This window comes from Amphibalanus amphitrite, unplaced genomic scaffold (assembly GCF_019059575.1).
Source record: "Amphibalanus amphitrite isolate SeventyFive unplaced genomic scaffold, NRLGWU_Aamphi_draft 000028F_arrow, whole genome shotgun sequence".
In the NCBI taxonomy this organism is placed as follows: Eukaryota; Metazoa; Arthropoda; class Thecostraca; order Balanomorpha; family Balanidae; genus Amphibalanus; species Amphibalanus amphitrite.
The window spans coordinates 1,641,135-1,662,248 of record NW_024881524.1 but is presented as its reverse complement, the minus strand read 5'-3'; the positions used below and the strand labels follow the sequence as shown (position 1 = coordinate 1,662,248).

At 50.0% G+C, this 21,114-nt stretch overlaps 1 protein-coding gene across 1 annotated transcript in view; it reads right to left on the bottom strand.

Moving 5' to 3' along the window:
* The window catches only part of LOC122365737 (tyrosine-protein phosphatase 99A-like), a 76,255-nt gene that overhangs the window by 8,384 nt on the left and 46,757 nt on the right, over window positions 1–21,114 (bottom strand). The window contains exons 4-7 of the mRNA XM_043337211.1: window positions 14,412–14,590; window positions 9,119–9,306; window positions 3,785–3,899; window positions 2,796–2,987 (exon numbers count right to left, since the gene is read on the bottom strand). Coding sequence (XP_043193146.1) covers window positions 2,796–2,987; window positions 3,785–3,899; window positions 9,119–9,306; window positions 14,412–14,590 — 674 coding nt within the window. The remainder of the gene's footprint in view (window positions 1–2,795; window positions 2,988–3,784; window positions 3,900–9,118; window positions 9,307–14,411; window positions 14,591–21,114) is intronic.

Here is a 21,114-nt window from a genome sequence, read left to right as displayed (position 1 = left end):
TGTCTATGAAAGTTCCAGTAATTGGTAACAATAATAAGGGATTTAATGTCTGCTTTAGATCAGAAACATCCCTTCGAAAGCAGTCTAATGCTATCATTTTATTTCGGCATACGTGGCATGAAGTAGATGGCTTGAAGTACGAGTAGGTACGCATTAATAGGTAAATACTTTTCGGGCATTCAGTCATCGACATCGTGCTCCTTCTAAGATAAAGGAGGGGGCTTATATAAAAGTCACATATTATATTTGTCGTAACTCCTTACAACTTGGGCCGTGCGCAGTACGTTGCGAGCAGTAAAAGCGCAATTAGCTACTTCCCTAATAAGTCGTTACAGAGGGAAATGTAACAACTACTCGAACGGTAATAACGAGGCACCTAATTGGCGGGCGCCACATTTACATGTTATGGGGAGCATGAATATACAATGACGAATTATTCAAATGAGCATGTCAGCAAAGTTACCTTGTTAAATCCGTTTGGGTTTGATCAGAGACCAGACAATCAATGTCATGTGCGTAGGACCGAAATGTTTGGATTAGTATTCACCCGGCAAATGCTTACTCGAGCGTCAATAATTTTAATCCCAATCAACGATGGTGCAGTTTCTGAATGCATGTCTTTGAACGATGTCTCTGTGGTTAAGCGTACGATTGTATTGTAATGCGCAGTCGTAATGGGTTGCGACAACATAGTACAATTTTCTAGAAGGACCGGAGCTCATTCTAGCCCAGACCTTTAGTATATCCTTGACATTATGTGCACGCATCCGGCGTTGGCACGCGATGCACACATGTTCACATTCGGAGAAATGATAACGGCATTCTACAATAGCTGTCATTGATATCTGTCAACACTGTCATCAGACACAAACTGACAAAGAATCACTGTCCATTCCTCGTATGACCCGCGTTTTTATAGTTACGCTGTGGAATTGCGTCCCCTCAATCTTGACCTCGACGAGCCAACAACGGAAGGTTTTTGTTCTGTCAGTAGATCAGTGTCGCTTTCAGACCCAAAGTCCATCGCGAGAAATGTGGGCCTCCGGCTTTTGAGGCTGTCTCACATAGGTCACCGTCACCTTCAGAAATAACTATCTATAGGGACCAGGAAACGCGACATAAAAATATATTGTAATAGTATGCTGATGGAGATAATAATGACGAATTATGTCATAAAAATATCCAAGGGTAAAGTCAAATGCCTGGGAAATGATGGTGAGTGAAATTCGAAAAGACGTGCTGCAAAAAATGTCAGTTTGCGCCATTTAACCCGCGCCCCACTGGGGGGGGGGGGCTATTTATAGCCCCCCCTCCAGTTTTTCTGCAATAACTTCCAAACCGCTTGACGTATCGACGCCAAACTTTCATTACCTTCGGCTGCATCAATTTGACACCTTGTGTCAAAATTTGAACTTCGTACCTACAATAGGTCGGCCGGAAATGACGTCAGAGTGACGTCATGTTCGGCCGATTTCGACGCAAAACATTGAACCACGGCAATCGCTCCCAAGAGCTCAGTTTTTAAGCTAGATCCAATTTCTTTGCATGAGAGGACTCAGAATAGACTGCGCTATCAAACTGCCATCTCAGATTTTCGAAATTTTGAAAGGTTCGAAAATTGTATATAATAAAATTCAAAATTTATATTTTTACATTTTTTTCAAAAAGTTTTTGACTTTTCGTAAAAACCTGAATATATGTGATAGAACGCATTATTATGACTAACTCTAGCAAGTTTTAGCTAAATATCTTCAAAAATGGCTAAGGTATACGCATTATTGCAAAAAATTAACAATTATTAATTTTTCAAATCAATTTTTCAGCACGAATTTGACATCGTACGCCAATATAAATAGCACCATCGTGTTCCTGAGCTCAAACTGCATCCAATAGACACCTTTTTTTGTTAAAATATTTTAACTTAAAAATTTAACCTTTTTTGACCTGAAAGTGTGACCTAAGCTAAATTCGACTCAAAATGACCTCGAATGACACAGACGACATCAAATTCGAAATGTTTGGCCTAAATGGACCATAAAACATGTGTCACGTGACCGACGGATGATATAATATTTTCGTGACCTGTGATGACCTGACCTTGACCTGAAAATCAAAGTACAAGTTTGGTACCCTCAGAGTATCTAGAGCATCTGTTCACGAGTGTGTGAACCATAAATGAGCCTGATCTGACTTGTAAGACGGCGGCCAGAGCCCAAAACGTGAAGAAGCCAAAATGCTAATAATTTTTACTTTGACCTGACCTGTGACGTCATCGGTGACCTCGAGGTCAATGAAATTAGGTTTCGCTCGACAGTTTTTCCGGGGCTATCAGACGCCGTTTGAATTTTAACGATCGGCCCAGTAGTTTCGGAGTTAGGAGGGGGGGGGGCTATGAATAGCCCCCCCCCCCCCCAGTAGGGCGTGTTATACGCAGACCCCAGTGGGGCGCGGGTTAACTGGTATGATAAAAACTTACTGTCACAACAGCAAAGTCTGCGCATGGTAAATGCCGTCAGCAAGAAGGAGAACGCTAAAAAATATTTTCTTCAGGCCGGCAGCTCAATCAATATCACATTTCGACCTTACCGATAAACGCAATCTCGACCGGTATCGCTAGAATCCGATAAAAGTTGGCCCGAGGAAAACACTTTCTTAAAAATGCATCCTAAAATAAAAGACACGGGCAAGCATACGTCCCGCTGCCAAACACAAAACAGCTAATCTAAATTTGGATATTGGATGCGTGTGTAACGCACGCTACGCATCTGCGGCAACTTTCGTTCCAAAGTTCTTACCGAGATCAGTGAGAGTGTGCTGCATGCGCTCGACGGGCAGTTTGATCCAGGTGGCGTTGGTGAAGTCGCCGGTGGTGAAGTAGATGCGGTAGCCCTCGATGAGGCCGTTGGGGTTGACCGGAGGCAGCCAAGAGATGGTTACCGTCGTGTCCGTCACGTTCAAGATGCTGACGTTACGCGGCGCCTCCGGAACTGAAAAATGGATAAGTGTCATGCTTTGAACCGACCGACTCATTAATTACGATATCGCATATGGTGACTATAAAGAAGCAAGATATGTGATGAGTTATTTAGCCCATGTCTCACCCTGTTCATGTAACCCATGCGTCAACACTAATCTCGCAAGGCACACAAACTAAATCATGTAGTCTGCTCATTTCATTCTCATTAACCTCCGAGAGAACAAGAAATATGCACGCTCATTTATCATCACATTACAAGGTGAGAGAACCGTGCTTCCCGTTTCGCGGTGGTTTCTGGAAAAGACACAGTGGAGGCACAGCGGTCTGACGAGCTGACAGTGGTCACTGGTCAGTGAGAAGAAAGAAGAGAGAGAGAGAGAGAGAGAGAGAGAGAGAGAGAGAGAGAGAGAGAGAGAGAGAGAGAGAGAGAGAGAGAGAGAGAGAGAGAGAGAGAACGAAAGAGAGAGAGAACGAAAGAGAGAGAGAGAACGAAAGAGAGGGGGAGACACACAAGGGCGGACGGACAGACAGACAGACAGACAGACAGACAGACAGACAGACAGACAGACACCCCCCCCCCCCACACACACACCCACAGACAGACACACACACAGACAGACACACAGACCGCCAGGCATACATACAGACAGATAGACAGACAGATAGTCACAGACGGACGAGCTCTCACCTCCCTCATCCGTGCTCACCACAGACAGACATAAATAGACGAGATCTTACCACCCTCGTCCTTACTTCCCCACGGACAGACAGGCAGACAGACAGACGGACAGACAGGCGAGCTCTCACCTCCCTCGTCCGTGGTCACCACCACCGTGGAGCTGGGTCCAAGTCCGGCTGGGTTCTCCACCTGTATCGAGATGATGTACTGCGTGTATGGACGCAGACCGGTGATGGTGTGAGTCTGCCGAACACAGAGAGACGGGTGTGAGCGGGAGGGAGAGATGGAGAGAGAAAGAGAGAGAGAGGGAGGGAGAGAGAGAGAGAGAGAGAGAGAGAGAGAGAGAGAGAGAGAGAGAGAGAGAGAGAGAGAGAGAGAGAGAGAAAGAGAGAAAGAGAAAAAGAAAAAGAAAAAGAAAAAGAAAAAGAAAGAAAGAAAGAGAAAGAGAAAGAGAGGAGAAAGAAAAAGAGAGGAGATTAAAGTGTGTGAGAAGCACACATGACGACTGACGAGTACGAGGAAGGCATAGACGAAAAAAAAACAGGATATGTAAAAGGAAGACCCGGACGGAGGTGCCCGATAAAAACGCCTTCCGAAGAGGAGGCGGTGCCATACCCAAATACCTATACCTAATCATAAATCGAAATCATGCACCCGCAAGCAAGAGTTGATTGTACGACATGTGACATGTGTTTAAAGTGTGATAACTTGCACGACAAACATATAGCTGTGCGGTTCGTCTTTTGCTTAAAGTCTCATTCAGAAATGTGGTAGAAGGGAATGTCGAAGACACTCCTCAGCATGCTTGATAATTCGTTCAGACTAAATGGAGACTATTTACACAAATTGCGGCAATGCAGGGGCATCATATGGTAGTTAACAGTAACGCACACAAACGTACTGCCGGCTGACGTCGTGGCGCCGCGCATGCGCTGCGCGCGTCGCCGTCCGCCAGTCGTCGCTCGCCACCCGAGAGCGACAGACGTGGCAGCAGAGCGAGACACCTATACGACACAGGCGACCTCACACGACTGGCCAACACTCCCTCGCGATGGATAGTGCTGCCATCACCGCGGCACTCACAGGTACGCTGCTGAGTGTTTGTGTGGTATGCTGTTCGTCACGCCACCCGACCGCGGGGCTGCTCCTTCGGGGCGCACCCCGCCCCCTCTTGCATACGTTGCAATATCCGCTGTCTGTCAAAGGGTCGCTCCTCCGGAACGCACACCCCGACAACGGCTCGTGTGTAGTGTATCATGCTGTTGCAACGTCACGGGTCGCTCCTTCGGAACGTACACCCTCGTCAACAGCTCGCATGTTGCATACTGTTGCAATGCCTCGCCGTCTATCAAAGGGTCGCTCCTTCGGAACGCACACCCCGACAACGGCTCGTGTGTAGTGTATCATGCTGTTGCAACGTCACGGGTCGCTCCTCCGGAACGTACACCCTCGTCAACAGCTCGCATGTTGTATACTGTTGCAATGCCTCGCCGTCTGTCAAAGGGTCGCTCCTTTGGAACGCACACCCCGACAACGGCTCGTGTGTAGTGTACCATGCTGTTGCAACGTCACGGGTCGCTCCTCCGGAACGTACACCCTCGTCAACAGCTCGCATGTTGCATACTGTTGCAATGCCTCGCCGTCTGTCAAAGGGTCGCTCCTTCGGAACGCACACCCCGACAACGGCTCGTGTGTATCATGATGTTGCAACGTCACGGGTCGCTCCTCCGGAACGTACACCCTCGTCAACAGCTCGCATGTTGCATGCCGTTGCAATGCCTCGCCGTCTGTCAAAGGGTCGCTCCTTCGGAACGCACACCCCGACAACGGCTCGTGTGTAGTGTATCATGCTGTTGCAACGTCACGGGTCGCTCCTCCGGAACGTACACCCTCGTCAACAGCTCGCATGTTGCATACTGTTGCAATGCCTCGCCGTATGTCAAAGGGTCGCTCCTTCGGAACGCACACCCCGACAACGGCTCGTGTGTATCATGCTGTGGCAACGTCACGGGTCGCTCCGCCGGAACGTACACCCTCGTCAACAGCTCGCATGTTGCATACTGTTGCAATGCCTCGCCGTCCGTCAAAGGGTCGCTCCTCCGGAACGCACACCCCGACAACGGCTCGCGTGTATCATGTTGTTGCAAAGTCATGGGTCGCTCCTCTGGAACGTAAACCCTCGTCAACAGCTCGCATGTTGCATACCAGCTCGCCTGTTGCATGCTATTGCAATGCCTCGCCGCCTTTCAAAGGGTCACTCCTCCGGAACGCACGCCTCCGACAACGTTTCGTTTGAGGTATGTTATTGCAATGCCACGGGTCGATCCTTCGGAACGCACCCCTCGCCCACATTTCCATGCTGCATAATGTTGCAATGCCTCGTCGTCTGTCAAACGGCCGCTCCTCCGGACCGCACACTTTCTGTCACGGCTCGTGCGTCGCATTACGTTGCAAGTTTCACGCCGTCGGGCGCTACGACGCCGCCGCGGCACGCCGCATACTCTCGCCACAGCTCATGCGGCGCAAGCCGTTGCAAGCCCACGCTGCCCAGTGCCGGCGCATGCCGCGCACTCCACCAAAACCCGCACTAACACGCCTCTAGGCGCGAAGCCGGCCTCTAAGGGCCGCACGCCGGACCCACGGCTCGTATCCAAGCTCGCATGTTGCATTATTATGGCTGCCTTACGCTCCCCGGCGCCCGCCGAACGGCGTGCCCACCGCCAACCCGAGGGCTATGCCGTCGCAACATCGTCCCACCGGCGCAGGGTAGCCTCTCAGCACAAACATCCACGTCACACGCCTTATGTTGCACGTCTTTACACGATTGCAACATGGACGGTCAAACGGAGCCGGCTCTCGCCAGCCCCGCGTGGCCCGGATATGACCGTGATGATCGTATGGGCGAACTGCCGCGCAGCTCGCATCTGGTCCGCCTAGAGCAGCGCCCCTACATACGGCATTGCACCTTCATTGTCACCGCTGCGCCGCAACGCGGGCGGCGAGATGGCAGCGGCGCGGCGTTTTCCAACGGACACTCCCCCCCCTCCCGTTTGTTATTCCCGCAGTCGCCCCTGCCCCCGAGGGCAATGGGTGTTAAGATAACACCAGGCGCCCAGCCTCTCCCTCTGTCTCGCACGGCCGGACGGTCGGTCACCCCGCCCCTCCCCATTCCCCCACGCCCGCGGGCGCACCGCCGGCCGGCATCCACCGGCCATGTGCGACCCGCAGTCCAGCGACGGCCGGTGGTGTACAGGCCGGCTACGCGTGTGTCGAGCGCAGTTTCTGTTTGCACACCACCACGCGGTTCAGTGGAGGTGAGCGTCGCTCGGACTCCGCCCGCGCGTGTGTACTCATGGCAGGCTGTTATCCGGGGTTTTCGGCAAACGGCCGCCACCCGTGCGCCAGCGACCCGGACCTGAGCGCCGTCACCCGGTCACTGCTCACAAACAGTCTCTCCACCGCTTCACAGCGAGCTTACTCCGTCGGACAAGAATGTTACAGAGGGTTTTGCCAACGGTTTGGGCTGTCCCCGGTGCCCGCCAGCGACGAGACGTTGACCTATTTCGTCGGCTGGGACCGGGACCGGCTGGGTCGGGTCGGCCGGTCCTACCCCAGCGCCCGCCGACGGGCTCGGCGCGAGGCCGCGGCGGCCGCCGTTAGCCGTCACGGGCCGCTCTATGACTCCGGTGTAGACGTGAGCCGACTGCATTGCCTACTCTCGCACTGTCCCGCCGTCTCACCTGCCCTCAGAGACCTCGTCGTTCACCGTTTTTTTGTGCGGCGCCGACATCGGGTACAGAGGGGAGCCGGGGGAGAGGGCCACGCCAAATAATAGGTCGGCACTCATGCGACCGGCCGGGGTCACCGCCGCCATTGCCGCGGAGGTCGCGGCGAGGACCACGCGGGGACCGTTCTCAGCCCCACCATTCACCGATTTCGTGACAAATCCCCTGAGCGCGCGTGATAAAGCCGACGGCAGTGTCCGGCTGATCCTGGACTTGTCACAACCGACCGGGTTCAGTATTAATGATGGGATTGACTTGGACGAGTTTCGACTTTCTTACACCACCATAAATGACATCTTTCGGTCGATTTTCGCAGCTGGCGGTCCCGGCGCGCTTCTCGCAAAATTAGACATACAATCGGCTTTCAAACTCATCCCGGTAAGGCCTGACCAGTGGAGGCTTCTCGGCTTCCGATGGCAGGACCAGTTCTATTTTCAGGTCGCGTTAAGCTTCGGCAGTAGAAGCTCCCCACGCATCTTCAACGATTTCTCAGACTGCCTCGAAGCTCTGTTTCAGCAGCGTGCGAGACCGGCAGCGATCCAAAAATATTTAGACGATTTTTGGTTAGTGGCACCGCCCGCGTCCCCGGCCGCGGAAAACGCCTACGCGGCAATGCATGACATTTGTGAGTCGCTCAGAGTCCCGCTAGCGAGGGATAAAAGTGTCGCCCCCACCACCTCCCTTACTTTGCTCGGCGTCCACATCGATACCAGGGCCATGACGGTCGGTTTGCCGCCGGAAAAGCTGAGTGCCCTACGCGAATGCATCACCGCCTTGCTGCCACGACGGAAATGCAGAAAGCGCGAGCTGCTGTCGATTGGCTGTTGGTCGGCCTCCCGTCCCTCGTGACCGCGTCCTTGCATCGTGCATGCGTGCACGTGTACATACGCGGTCCGAAAGACAGGTGACGGGCGAGAATAAAAAAAACGGACATAGAAATAAAATAAAGCGGATCTGACCGCCAGCTAAGTTTCTTATGCCTACCTACTCCTACGACACCTTAGGTGTTGTGTGACTGGCGGTGACGGGGTGGACGGTGGGGTGAGGTCGCCTGTGTCGTATAGGTGTCTCGCTCTGCTGCCACGTCTGTCGCTCTCGGGTGGCGAGCGACGACTGGCGGACGGCGACGCGCGCAGCGCATGCGCGGCGCCACGACGTCAGCCGGCAGTACGTTTGTGTGCGTTACTGTTAACTACCATATAACTCACGTTATCTTAAGTTAACTCCGTAACGTTCCCATCACCCTTTACTTCCGTCTCGATAGTATTACTCTTTGGCTGTTGGTCGGCCTCCCGTCCCTCGTGACCGCGTCCTTGCATCGTGCATGCGCCAATCACCTTAGGCAATTTTATGACCCGCGCTTCAAGTGATTTATGAAAACAAGGACCGGGTGCATTTGTTTTGATTACCGAGTGAGGGCTCCCTCGTGACAGAGCGGAGGTAGCTTAATACTGCGACGATTACTGCGAGGTGTCCACATTTACGGAAAGTGTTTCGATGATTTACTTAAATATATTTTGGTGCAGCATTTGGAACGGTTGTTGAACTGTTCACAGATAATTTATATATTGCTAGCATCCCGCTATACATGGCATAACCAAAAAAACGACTTCACATACCGATGCGTTGGCATCACACCGAAGATGACTGAAGGAACAAGGAAAAGGATTTAATTACCTGTACTGTTTCCTCGGTGATCTTGAGCTCCTTGATGGGTGAGCTGGTGTTGTTCCTCTCCTTGTATGTGATCTTGTAGGCCTGGAACTCTCCGCGGAGCTCGCGTTGGGGTAGCGGTCTCCAGCGGACCCGGACGGCAGTGGCACTGGTGTTGTGCGCTGCCAGAATCACGGGCTTGCCGCCGGGCGCTGGGAAAGGAACACGACCACGTCAGTACGTCAGGTACGTCAGCTACGTCGGACAGAAGGGAAAACACCGTCAGGCAGTGAAGACAGAACCACTAGTGCTGATATTTAATGCTGATAGGTTAGTTTTGCAGGTTAGTTGCTACATCAGAATCATTGCGACCTTGGGCTGGGGGGATCCAGAGCGTCGTAAGCCTCGTCGTAGCTGCGACGTGTCGCAAGTTGTGTAGTAAGTCGTTTTTGAAGGGATCAATTGATGAGTAGCGTTACTTAAGTAGTAAAGTCTATCGCAAATAGCCTGATTTGCGACACAACTTACGAATTTGAAATAGCAGTCGTAAGTTGTGTCGCAAGTTGACCTTGCCTTGAGGAAGAGGTCACAGGTCACAGGTCATTCGGGTCATGGTCACGAAATTTACATGGTAGGTGTAAAATTGTTTAAACTTTAGATCCTGAAAATTTGGTTGCAATCCGTTGACGCTAACGCGAGTTATAGAGCTTGAACTGACGGGTCGTCTATGAGGCCTCAATCCGTGCCAGCGAGAGTGTTGAAAATGGTGCATAGTATGTTATATTCACATTTATTGGGGTATTCGGGGATATGAAATAGCCTAACACCATTCCAGCAACTACTGGCGAATCCAGAAAGGCGGTCTTGGACGTTGCAAGGGGCATCGCCCAAAATATTCTCCCAATTCCAAAAACGACGTGTCCCAGCTGACCCCGATGACCTCCAATGAGCTCTGTGATGACCCCAAGTTGACCTTTTTGACCTGGCCTGTCCCAGATGACCTCCGTGACATCCTATTGAGCTCTCTGATGACTCCAAGCTGACCTCTGTGACCTGACGTGTCCCAGATGACCCCCATGACCTCCAATAGAGCTATGTGATGACCCCAACATGACCTTTTTTATAAATTTAGTCCGGACCTTTTTGATGGGAAGGAATCACAAGGACAGAGCCACCGCTAAGCGAAGCTTGTTGCGGTGACCCTGCCCTCTACCCTCCGATTGCGCAATTCCGATACTATGGCAGAATTTAGAGTCCAAAGTTTAACGTGCGCACAAAGCCGCGCACGGCCGGTCCCCTCGCTGACTTCGCCTGGCTACGGCCTGCCACCAACCGCAACCATACCTGTCAGGAGGCCCATAAATGTCGAGCGCCCGTCGCGCTTCGAACCCGGACTGTCACAACCGGGAACGCGTGCTCTCACCACGCGGAGTCCAACGCTCTAACCAACTGAGCTACGGGACCGGCGAAACTCTCTGATGACTCCAAGCTGACCTCTGTGACCTGACGTGTCCCAGATGACCCCCATGACCTCCAATAGAGCTATGTGATGACCCCAACATGACCTTTGTGACCTGATGTGTCCCAGATGACCTCCGTGACCTCCTATTGAGCTCTCTGATGACTCCAAGCTGACCTCTGTGACCTGACGTGTCCCAGATGACCCCCATGACCTCCAATAGAGCTATGTGATGACCCCAACATGACCTTTGTGACCTGATGTGTCCCAGATGACCTCCGTGACCTCCAATTGAGCTCTCTGATGACTCCAAGCTGACCTCTGTGACCTGACGTGTCCCAGATGACCTCCATTTGAGCTCTGTGATGACCCCAACTTGACCACCGTGACCTGGCGTGTCCCATATGACCTCTGTAACCTCTAAGTGACCTCTATGATGACCCCAAGCTAACCTCTGTGACCTGACGTGTCCCAGATGACCCTCATGACCTCCAATAGAGCTCTGTGATGACCCCAAGTTGACCTCTGTTACCTGACGTGTCCCAGATGACCTCCGTGACCTCCAATTGAGCTCTCTAGTGACTCCAAGCTGACCTCTGTGACCTGACGTGTCCCAGATGACCTCCAATTGAGCTCTCTGATGACCTTTAGTTGACCTCTGTGACCTGACGTGTCCCATATGACCTCTGTGACCTCTAAGTGACCTCTCTGATGGCACCAAGCTGACCTCTGTGACCTGACGTGTCCCAGATGGCCCCAATGACCTTCAATTGAGCTCTGTGATGACCCGAAGTTGACCTCTGTGACTTGATGTGTCCCAGATGACCTCCGTGACCTCCAATTGAGCTCTGTGATGACCCTAGGTTGACCTCTGTGACTTGACGTGCCCCCAAGTTGCCCTCTGTGACCTGACGTGTCTCAGATTACCTCCGTGGTCTCTAATTGAGCTCTGTGATGACCCCAAGTTGACCTCTGTGACCTGACGTGTCCCAGATGACCTCTGTAACCTCCAATTGTGACCTCCATCTACAAATTTCTTACCTCTCTGTGACCTCAAACTCTCGGAACTCATTTCTTCTAAAGCATCGATTCTAGATGCCCTATAGCCACGAATCTCCTGTGATCGATCCCAAATTTTATGGCAAATCACGTGAGCGTTAGCAATCACAAGTCACCCAGTTAATACAAAGCTTCAGAATCAGAGAACATGCTTGACCTTGCTGTCTCATAAGCTCGCAAACCAGAAAGGCGAATGTTCCTTTATGCGTGATAGAGTTTTCGACCTTACTGACGTTTACTACGGGATCAGCTGATCGTGTAGCCTTTTAAATTCTCGAGTAAAGCGGGTATTTAAGCCTCGTCGCAGCTACGTTCTGTCGTATCCTCCGACAAACCCCTCTTTCCTCAACATCCCTCCTTTTTCGCTACGACACAACTTGCGACGGGACATGTGTCGTAACTTGCGACGTGTCGTAGATGGACTTGCGACGCCCTGGATCCCCCCGGCCTGTGAGAGTTTTGATGAATATAGTCATCATGCTTCATTTCCTTCTTTGTAGCTTTGACTATCTATCAAAAGACGTGTTTAATATGAATTCATATTACCAAATTACTCCAAAAATAGTCATCCATGACTTTCCGTCATCCCCGGCTTACAAAGTATACACCCATCCTCCACCCGCTGGGATGGCTCTCTCAAAAGAGCGGGCTGTTCCGCGGCTTTATATATGATAGACAGCCCCGAATCTGTGTCTCTGGCCACAGAGCTCCATCAAGCGGCGAAGTTTAGCGATCGTTCCATTATTCAGCCGCAGTCATCAGAGTGACTTGACAACAGCAGCAGCTCGGCAAAATCTGACAGATCGTCTTCCGGCTGGTCCCGAAAAGAGTCGATGATTTATTACTGGACCGGCTGCATGGCCCAACATAGTCAGAACGGGAAGGTGGATGGAGGTGCACTTAGTACGACCGAGGTTTTGAAAGAGACGACTTCTTTTGGTGTGTGATTGATATTCTGCGACATTGGGGTGAACAAATGATTATGGTTTTATACAAGACGAAGGCTTGGAGGCTAGAGGCTGAGGTATAAGCGCAGTGCCTTGCCCTCTTTTGAACAGACCATGCAACACTTCCAATTCGAGGCTGCAACGCTTTCAGTTTGTTTGCGTACCAGATTCTGTTTGTGTCTGTTTCTTTTGGGGTACCGCATTCAGCATTGATTAGAAACCCTCCCAGTTTTCAAAGATGTTATCCTGATTAGAAACTCCTTCATTTTCCCTCATATGCTACTTTGATAAGCGGAAGTAGGAGTGGTAGGTACTGTTTATGTTTATCAAAGGTCCCACGGCCATAGGCATGTCACACCGTAAATGTAGGCAAGACACACACCACCGTGTAGTTGTTGTTTAACTGGAACACCTTGTTATGATGGGCACTGGAGCAGCCAGTCGTTGACATTATTTATAAGAAAACAGCTGCATGACACACCCTCGACTATTTCTGGGACAAGTGATGATGCCGTGGTGGAACCCCGCCATACTTTAATCCGTCGACACATTGCACTTTCCTGCTAGGAAAAAATAAAAAAGGACAATTCGTCATTCTAAGTGGGATTTATTTAGGGTTTAGTAGCCAAACACCGATATGTCTTGGTAAGTCGAACGGCAGCGCTATAAATTTGGACGGGTACAGCTCGCGATGAAAACTGCCACATAAAACACGGGCCATTGTTTCAGAGCGCGCCATTGCGGTTTGAAGCTCACAGCTTCTTGACTTTGCCAACTGGAGCGTGACGCGAGCCGGTCGAGGTTTCCCGGAAACCGCTGAAAGCCACTGTATGGTAGCACTCGTAGGGACAAGACAGGAAGGTCCATGCGCGATTTACAATGACGCATACACACATGAGCAAGGAGACTTTTATCTACTAACAGAAGTCTACAACATTATTGACTTATCTTCAGCATTAAGTACAGAATCAGACATCAAATGGATAATGTGAAGTGAACAAAAAGCTTTTTCAATATAGCAACGCATTGATTGCAACCTCTTCGCATGCATCGTATGCGGCCATTCAGCTGCCTCCAGTCATTGCCATTGATTTCGTCAGTTATGATATCCGGTCAGTGCGCGAACTGACACTGCTCACTGCTCTGAAGGTAATAAAACTCGCTGACACCACGAACACGGCTAACGACGCAATTTTTCAAAATCGTTTGTAGTTTACAGCCAAATGTCACTTTCAACTGCACTGATGAACGAGATCCGTTCTTCACAAAGGCACAGACCAGAAGGTCCGGCCTAGTTTCCTACTAAGACCGTAAAATGTTTTAATGTAGCGGCAGTCGACTGAGGAAGAAACGACCATGAATTAATTTTATGCGTGACGGAAACGGTAAGTTCTGCCTATCTCGACAATAAAGTTAATTTTAGCATGATGTGATACTGCAAAATGAATTACACATTACACAAACCATTTAGTGGTAAAGTTTACCAACGGGAATATGCATTGTAAAATTTGTGGTGAACATCTTGACATTTATGATGTAACTTGTCATAACATTTGTAACTATTATCTAGCGACCGTTTAGGACATATGGTAGCAACTTAGACCGAACATGACAAAATGGCGACAGGTGATAAAGTTCAATCGTAGCTGACAGTTTGTTTTCTAAAGAACATAGTTTTTCACTCACGGAAAGCTGTTTGAAAAAAATACAGCTCATGTCTAGAAGGCGCAATGTCAGTCACTGGTGATGAGTGTTTGATCCTTTCACCTTCTCTGACTGTGGTGATGGGAAGGGAGGCTAAGTCACACAATACTAAGCCACTGATTGGGTTTACGATTCCCGATTTCCTCACCTTCTCGGAGTGTGATGATGGGGAAGGAGGCGATGCCGCTCTCGGAGCTGCCGATGCCGTTGACGGCCTCCAGTCTGAAGCTGTAGGCCGTGTACGGATGCAGGTCCGAGATGACGAACGACGTCGAGTTGTCCGGAGTGATGATGGGCTCCTCCGACCAGTCACCCTCCTCTCCCGCTCTGAAAACAAGCAGCGGCATTGTCTCAGCACTGAGCGTCCCACCCTCGTCCAATTTATCAGCCAGCGTGATCCAGCCAACAAACTCTTAGAACGGCTTTCTTCATAACCATCATTCGCGGTTACAAAGCACAGCCAATTACCCGCGATGGTGATGTTTGAAAGATGCTCGTATACTTTGGCGAGATTAAACCATTTTCTGTCTGGTTAGAGTCTCCAATCCAGCTCCGATCCCCAACATCCGGCTGGATGCGGTCAACCCGTCACGCTGCTCCGAGTTGCACGAAGCAATAGGCCGAGACCCGCCGTGTGTGTCCTCTCGGACGGCCGTGGGCTCTGACAAACACTCGTGTATCGCAGTCTCGCTCCGTTCGTTACGAGAGTCACGCGCCCCTTCGGCGACCGTTTCGCAGCCATTTGTGGTGCTCGTCGGTCGCTGCTGAAATACGAGCGCATCATTTTCACCCCATTGGCGACCCGGCCCGTTTAAGTCAGCGCAACAGGGTTTCATGAAATCGCGGCGTAACTCGCTGGCTGCAGCCCGGCGCTGTTAATCATGCGATGATTTGATCAGGGACGGCGCACATCGCCCTCCAGGTTCGCCCCAGCGACCCGTGGCCAAACCTGCGGCCTGGGCGATGCTGATTGAAAATGGTCATGTAGAAAATGTTGCGCGAAATTGTGAAACTCAGCGATTGATGTTTGCTATTGAGCTTCCAGTCAGGGGTGGTTACATCACCAGCAGTGGCTTTAAAGACTTTGTGCTGAAAGAGATACTAGATTGGTCTGACTTGACACGTAGGCTGCGATGATCTGCTAACATCAATTTGCCGAAATGCGGTGCAGTGGATTAGTAAACACAAGATTATCGGCTAAATCCTGAATAAATTTCATATCATCGTCTTACCACGATAACGATCCAAAACATTCAAAGCTTCAAACATGTATGGCACTTCTAAGCATTCAAAATATTAGATATTGTTTCGATTGCCTTATGAACGTTCTAAGTAAATTCTAGAGTCTAGACATTACCGTAATGATATGGTATGAAAACAAGCGTAACATTAAAAAAGCAGCAACCAAAAAATTGTGTTCCCAAGAAAATAACCGCTAACCCTCAAAGCGGGCAAGTGAAGACGAATCCATACCATCTCCAACTTTAACCATACCTCTGTACCGGCCATCACAGTGTATGCCGCACTCATCCACCGGCTCCCACGCAGGACCTTTCCCGTCCTTTCTCAGAAGACAACCATCCACTCCATCGTCAGAGCCGACACCAGTCATTTTCCGCTGCCGTACCCGATGTGCGGGCCGGTTTTTTGCGCACATTGGCGGGCCTACGCTGACGAGAGCTGTCGCGGCGAGCTGCCCTGCGGAAGCCACGCCAGCCATCATCGGTCGCCACGCTGGCGGAGCGTGACCGAGGCCGTGGGTCATCTCCCGGGGCGCCCCGCCGACCCCTCCGGCCACACCAGCCCCGCAGGGATCGTGGGGATGGGAAATACGGGAGGGGTGAGAGGGTCATCCTCGTGTTTGTCACTGATCGCGTGGGCAGATTTGGTGGTAGAAAACAGCGTGAAAGGTTGGCGGTGGACGATGACTTTGGGCAAAGGTATGCGGTGGAATTTGTAAAATGTAATTGCGGTAGAACGGTCGCGGTGGGGCGCCGTTGGGGGAAAAGGAGGATGGTGGGTAGGGTGTGGGGGTCGGTGTGGGGGTGAGAGGTGGGGAAGGGGGAGGGAGGAGCAGGCGAGGGCGGCAGGCGGGGGCGGCAGGCGGCGGGGGCAGCAGAAGAAAGATGATGGAGCCCACGCATCGGTACAAAGGGTAATTGGCAATGGCAGGGACGGAGATGAATGAAAAAGCGCCATTGGTGCTCAGGCACCGAGACGTGGCCTGCATGTAGCAATAATATCCAGCCATTCACGTGAGCCAAAAACAAAACGTCACCGAAAGAGCGCTGTAGAGTAGAGCGCGGTACTGAGTAGAATTATACCGAGATATGAACCTTTGTGGCGCCTCGCGGTGACTGATGATTCAAAGTGCTGTATCGATCGCGAGGAGTTGGAGACAGCGGGTCCAACTCGTCAGCGGCCAGCCGGGCTGAAGTAAAGTGGACAGGCGTAGCGGCAATTCAGACTAGTTAGCGCCGCGGAAACTCGTCTGACGAAGATGGATCCGTTCGGAGGTCGAGTGCAGATCAGCTCAGTGTTCGACACGGACCCACACCGCGGGTAGAGAGGGTGGAGAGGTCGTGTCGCTAATGATCGCGCTTGCTGAACGCAGAGGAATCCATTTTGAATAGAAGCACGAGACATTGAACTGATACTTGATTCTACCGACAGTCGATAGATATTGAAGTTTTGACGTTGATGTCGGAAGGGCAGAATGGGATCACTTTCCTTACCACTCAGTTCTGAGACGGGATACTAAGTTTGAAAAGGCACTATGCACGAATGGATGATATCAACATTGTTCTATATTACCTACTTTTAATGAAAACTAACACTGGAAAGCAGTAAAACGCGTCCGTATGAAATTAAGTCCTTTGATGGGTGCGTGCGATGGTATATCAGTCTTTTGGTGTAGTTCTCCTTTTGCATTCCAACTGATAGAAGTATTGATTTTGGCCAATCGGCTGGATTTCCGGTTCGAACGTCAACATCATTATTCGGCAATAAAAGCATATATTTCACAATAAGTTCGTCAAATTGAGGACTCGCGTCCACAAAACAATAGATCCGTGTCGAGATGCACAAAAACAGAGATGAAACCGCGAACAAAACACACTCATATCGTGGTCGAAAATTGCATCTGCACCGTTTCCGCAACAATCCAATAGCCAGTCGGCCCGGCAAATCGTCAATATTGGTCGTTGAAAGTGCCAATATAGGCCAAACTGTTTACCAGCACGGCCGAGCGTAGAGTGCCCTCTGATTGAACCAAATGGGTTTCGGCGCTGGACAGAGGCCTCCCTGCAGCGCCTCTATGGCCGGTCACTCGGCCGACCACTCGGCGCCGGGCCGGGGCGTCAATGGCACCGCGACCACACCGCTCTCAACCTAATACCAGCGCAGAAAACCGTCCCTTTTTGCATGGCCACGGTGAAAGTGAAAGACTCCCACTCGGTGGAAAATGGTGTTTTGATGGCGTTGCGCTGCGACAAGCAGACGGATATTGGATCGGGTCCGGAGCTGGGCCGGCGACAGCGAAACAATATAGTGACAGCGGAGGGCGCCATTTCCAGTTTGGACGTTCATCGTTTGACAGCAATAATGCACGTCCGACCGTGATGGTCAAATGCCAGAGGTAACGGATGACCCGCAGGCTTCGACACAAATGCCCCCAATCTATGAAATGGCCATGCAATGGACATGCATCTGCAAACAGGGCAAGGAGCAATACTTTTAGGTCGCAAAGTGTTACCGAATGAAGAAAATAGGTAAAATGAACCATATGATATGGTATTATTGTATCTTTTTTGAATTTGCTGCATGTGTTTCTCACTTTTCGGCTGGTGGTCAGCATTTAACCTAAAAACTGATGTGTTCGTTAAAATCAAAAGGAAATACATTGAATTCATCAATTGGAGCTTTCAAATGCTACACGCGATCGTTAAACGTTGCATAGGTATGAGAGGATGATTTAAAAAGTCGAAATGTTTTAACGTGATGAAGTTGAGCCGCCTCTGCTGTTATATCAAAGCTGGGCTGCATATGATAATGAATGCATAGCGCAATGAACATTTCGGGCATCGAAAGTACTGGTCGCTTGCTTCCGATTTGATCAGTTTGTCTGGCTCTATGTCGGTCTGCCAGTCAGTTCGTCTGTCAGGTTGCTGTGTGATTACTGGCTACTAGAATACTTCTTGCATCTGACATATCTTTTCACAGCTATCTGTACGAGGTGTAATGAAAAACACGCCATTCCATACCACGCCTTGATCTCTCCGTCTCGCAATCTCTCCTCGAGAAATGAACGGAATCCCACTCTCAGACACGCCATATTAATATTTAATGAAAGTCTCGGGGGCATTCACACTTGCCTCAGGTCTAATATGACACAATCATCACATAGCGTGTAAGCGGACGACCGTAGTGCAGCCATAGCACGTCCCCAGACGCGACGAGCAGGCCGTTCCACCGGTTGTCGATGAAGTCCCAGGGGTCTCGTCTCACCCCTTCTGCGTCGCATGCCCCGCGGCATCCCGGCTAGTCACCGAGACCCATTAGTGTCCCACACCGTCGACAAAATCGCGTTTTCGCTGAAAAGGATCATCTCAGCACACTGATGCGATCCTGTCCCGCTGCGCCGGGGGAGAAGCGAACGCGTCCCCGTCGAGGGAACGTGAGGGGGCATGAGGGCGCGTGCGGACGTGCGGACTCGGGGCTACTGAACGTGGGAGCCATTCACGCGGCACGTGGCACGTGCCACGAGCGATGGAGTGTGGAAGGATATCGGAGGGCAATGTGTCGTGATGCGGCTGTGCGAGCTGATACGGCGATGGTGTATCACTATCCTGACCGTATACCATAACAGTGTGTGCTGTTATTGCGATGTGTCACCATGCGGCAGTAATTTCGGTGCGTCTGAGCCCCGGTGTGGTGATATATTCTGATACCGCAGTTTGTCCTCAGTCCTGAAGCAGTGGTGATGTTTACAATCGCTTTACGATAGATTTTGCCGTCCGCTAGACCCCTCCACCCGATAGACTTGAGTCTATCCAGTAGACTCCGTTCAATCTGATAGACTCCGCCGCCCGATAGACCCTGCCGCCCGACAGACGTGCGCCGTCCGGTGACAGCGGAGAGCCCCGGGATCACGGCCGGCCTTCCGGCGGTGGACAGATTGGTACCGGCCTCAGCCGTCAGCGCAGAGGAACGACCTCCATCTCCGACTGCGTCAGCGCTAGAGGTGTCAATCGGAACCGAAAATTTTGGAATTCCGAAAATTTCCGAATTCCGATTCGGAAATCGGACGGACAAGTGACAAACACATCGGACATATTCGGAAAACTAGTTGAAAGTTACAAATTTCTTAAATAAGTTAAAATTCAAACTTATTTCCATTATCCATATGCAAATTGCAAAACATGTCATCAAAATTGGCTGGGGATAGGTGCATCATATATCATTCATAATTATAGTGCAAGATGAACATAAACGTGATTGCATGTAGCAGGTAGCTCTGAGTCAAATAAGGTACATAACTACCTATACTGTGCCATCTTTTAACTCTAAATTTGGAAATGTGTTTACAAATGGCAATAGCCATTGTTGTCAGCAAGCCCATCATTAGATAACACAGTTATGAATATGATGTACAATCATTGACCTGTGAGAAGCACCAGACACCAAAGCAGTAATGTAGGAAATCCAAAAATAGATTTGCCTCACTTGAAAGTTAACAGAAAAGAGACTGAAGAAAATTGCAAATATCAAGGTGTGCCAAGTAGCACAAGAGTCTTACCTAGAAGCTCCTATCATAAAGTCATCCCCTTCTACCCATCCCCTCCAAAAATATCCGTGCCGAAAAATAAATGCTGCATAAATGCCGATAGCCTATCAATAAACTAAACAATTACCAAAAGATGATGAAATGCGGCGAAAGCGTCATAAATGTCACCTAAGGAAAGATGGCCTCCCGATGAGAATCGGAGGGGACAAAAAAAAATGACGTCTGAAACAATAAATACAGTCATTTTGCTTTACAATTGAATTATTTTCGACACATTATCATATTTTGCAATACAAATTGAATTAAAATCAAACAATTTATGGTAAATGCACTTCAATAGGACAAGTTATATGAAAATGACGTCATATTATTGATTTTCTTTCACATCATCGACTCAAAGCCGGATACCATGTTCCATGCTACCAAGAATGGTAGCCTGGGCGGTGTTTTACGAGCTGCTGCTACCACGCTGCTATCAAATTGCGCGAGCTGACGTCACACTTGTGGTAGTGTTGGAGCAATGGGCCTGTTGATGTCTCCATGGAAACCCAATTTGACAAGTCGTAAAATCGGCGTGCTGCTATCACCGGTGAAACAGGGCCCTGAAATGTGTTTTTCATTCTACCAAGGATCACAACCTCTTCTTGCTTGTGAATTTCAGTGAATTTGTGTTAAATCATAGCAAGTATTTTTGTGATCGCTTATTCTTTTGGATATTGAGAGATGTGTGGCTCAGTGAAGAGCACGTTTCTTCCAGATGTACCTATCTCACACGTTTCTTCTCACATGAACTATTTTGCTTTTGCAAGAAGTGTTCTACTTTACATCTCAATCCAAGTCTCAATCTCAGCCAGTGTGATATAAGGTGAAGACATGCACAATTATTGTAAGTGACTAGCTTCTTGCATTATTGCTGTATTAATTCATCATCAAGTGGCTTAGTGTCAAAGGGATGTGGCAAGAAGTCAATATTTGAAAACACAAGTTGGAGGGGGGATAAGGCAATGTTTTGCATTATTCCTGCTTACTCAGCTTCAGTTGTAGGCTGTAGCACATTTTGAAACAG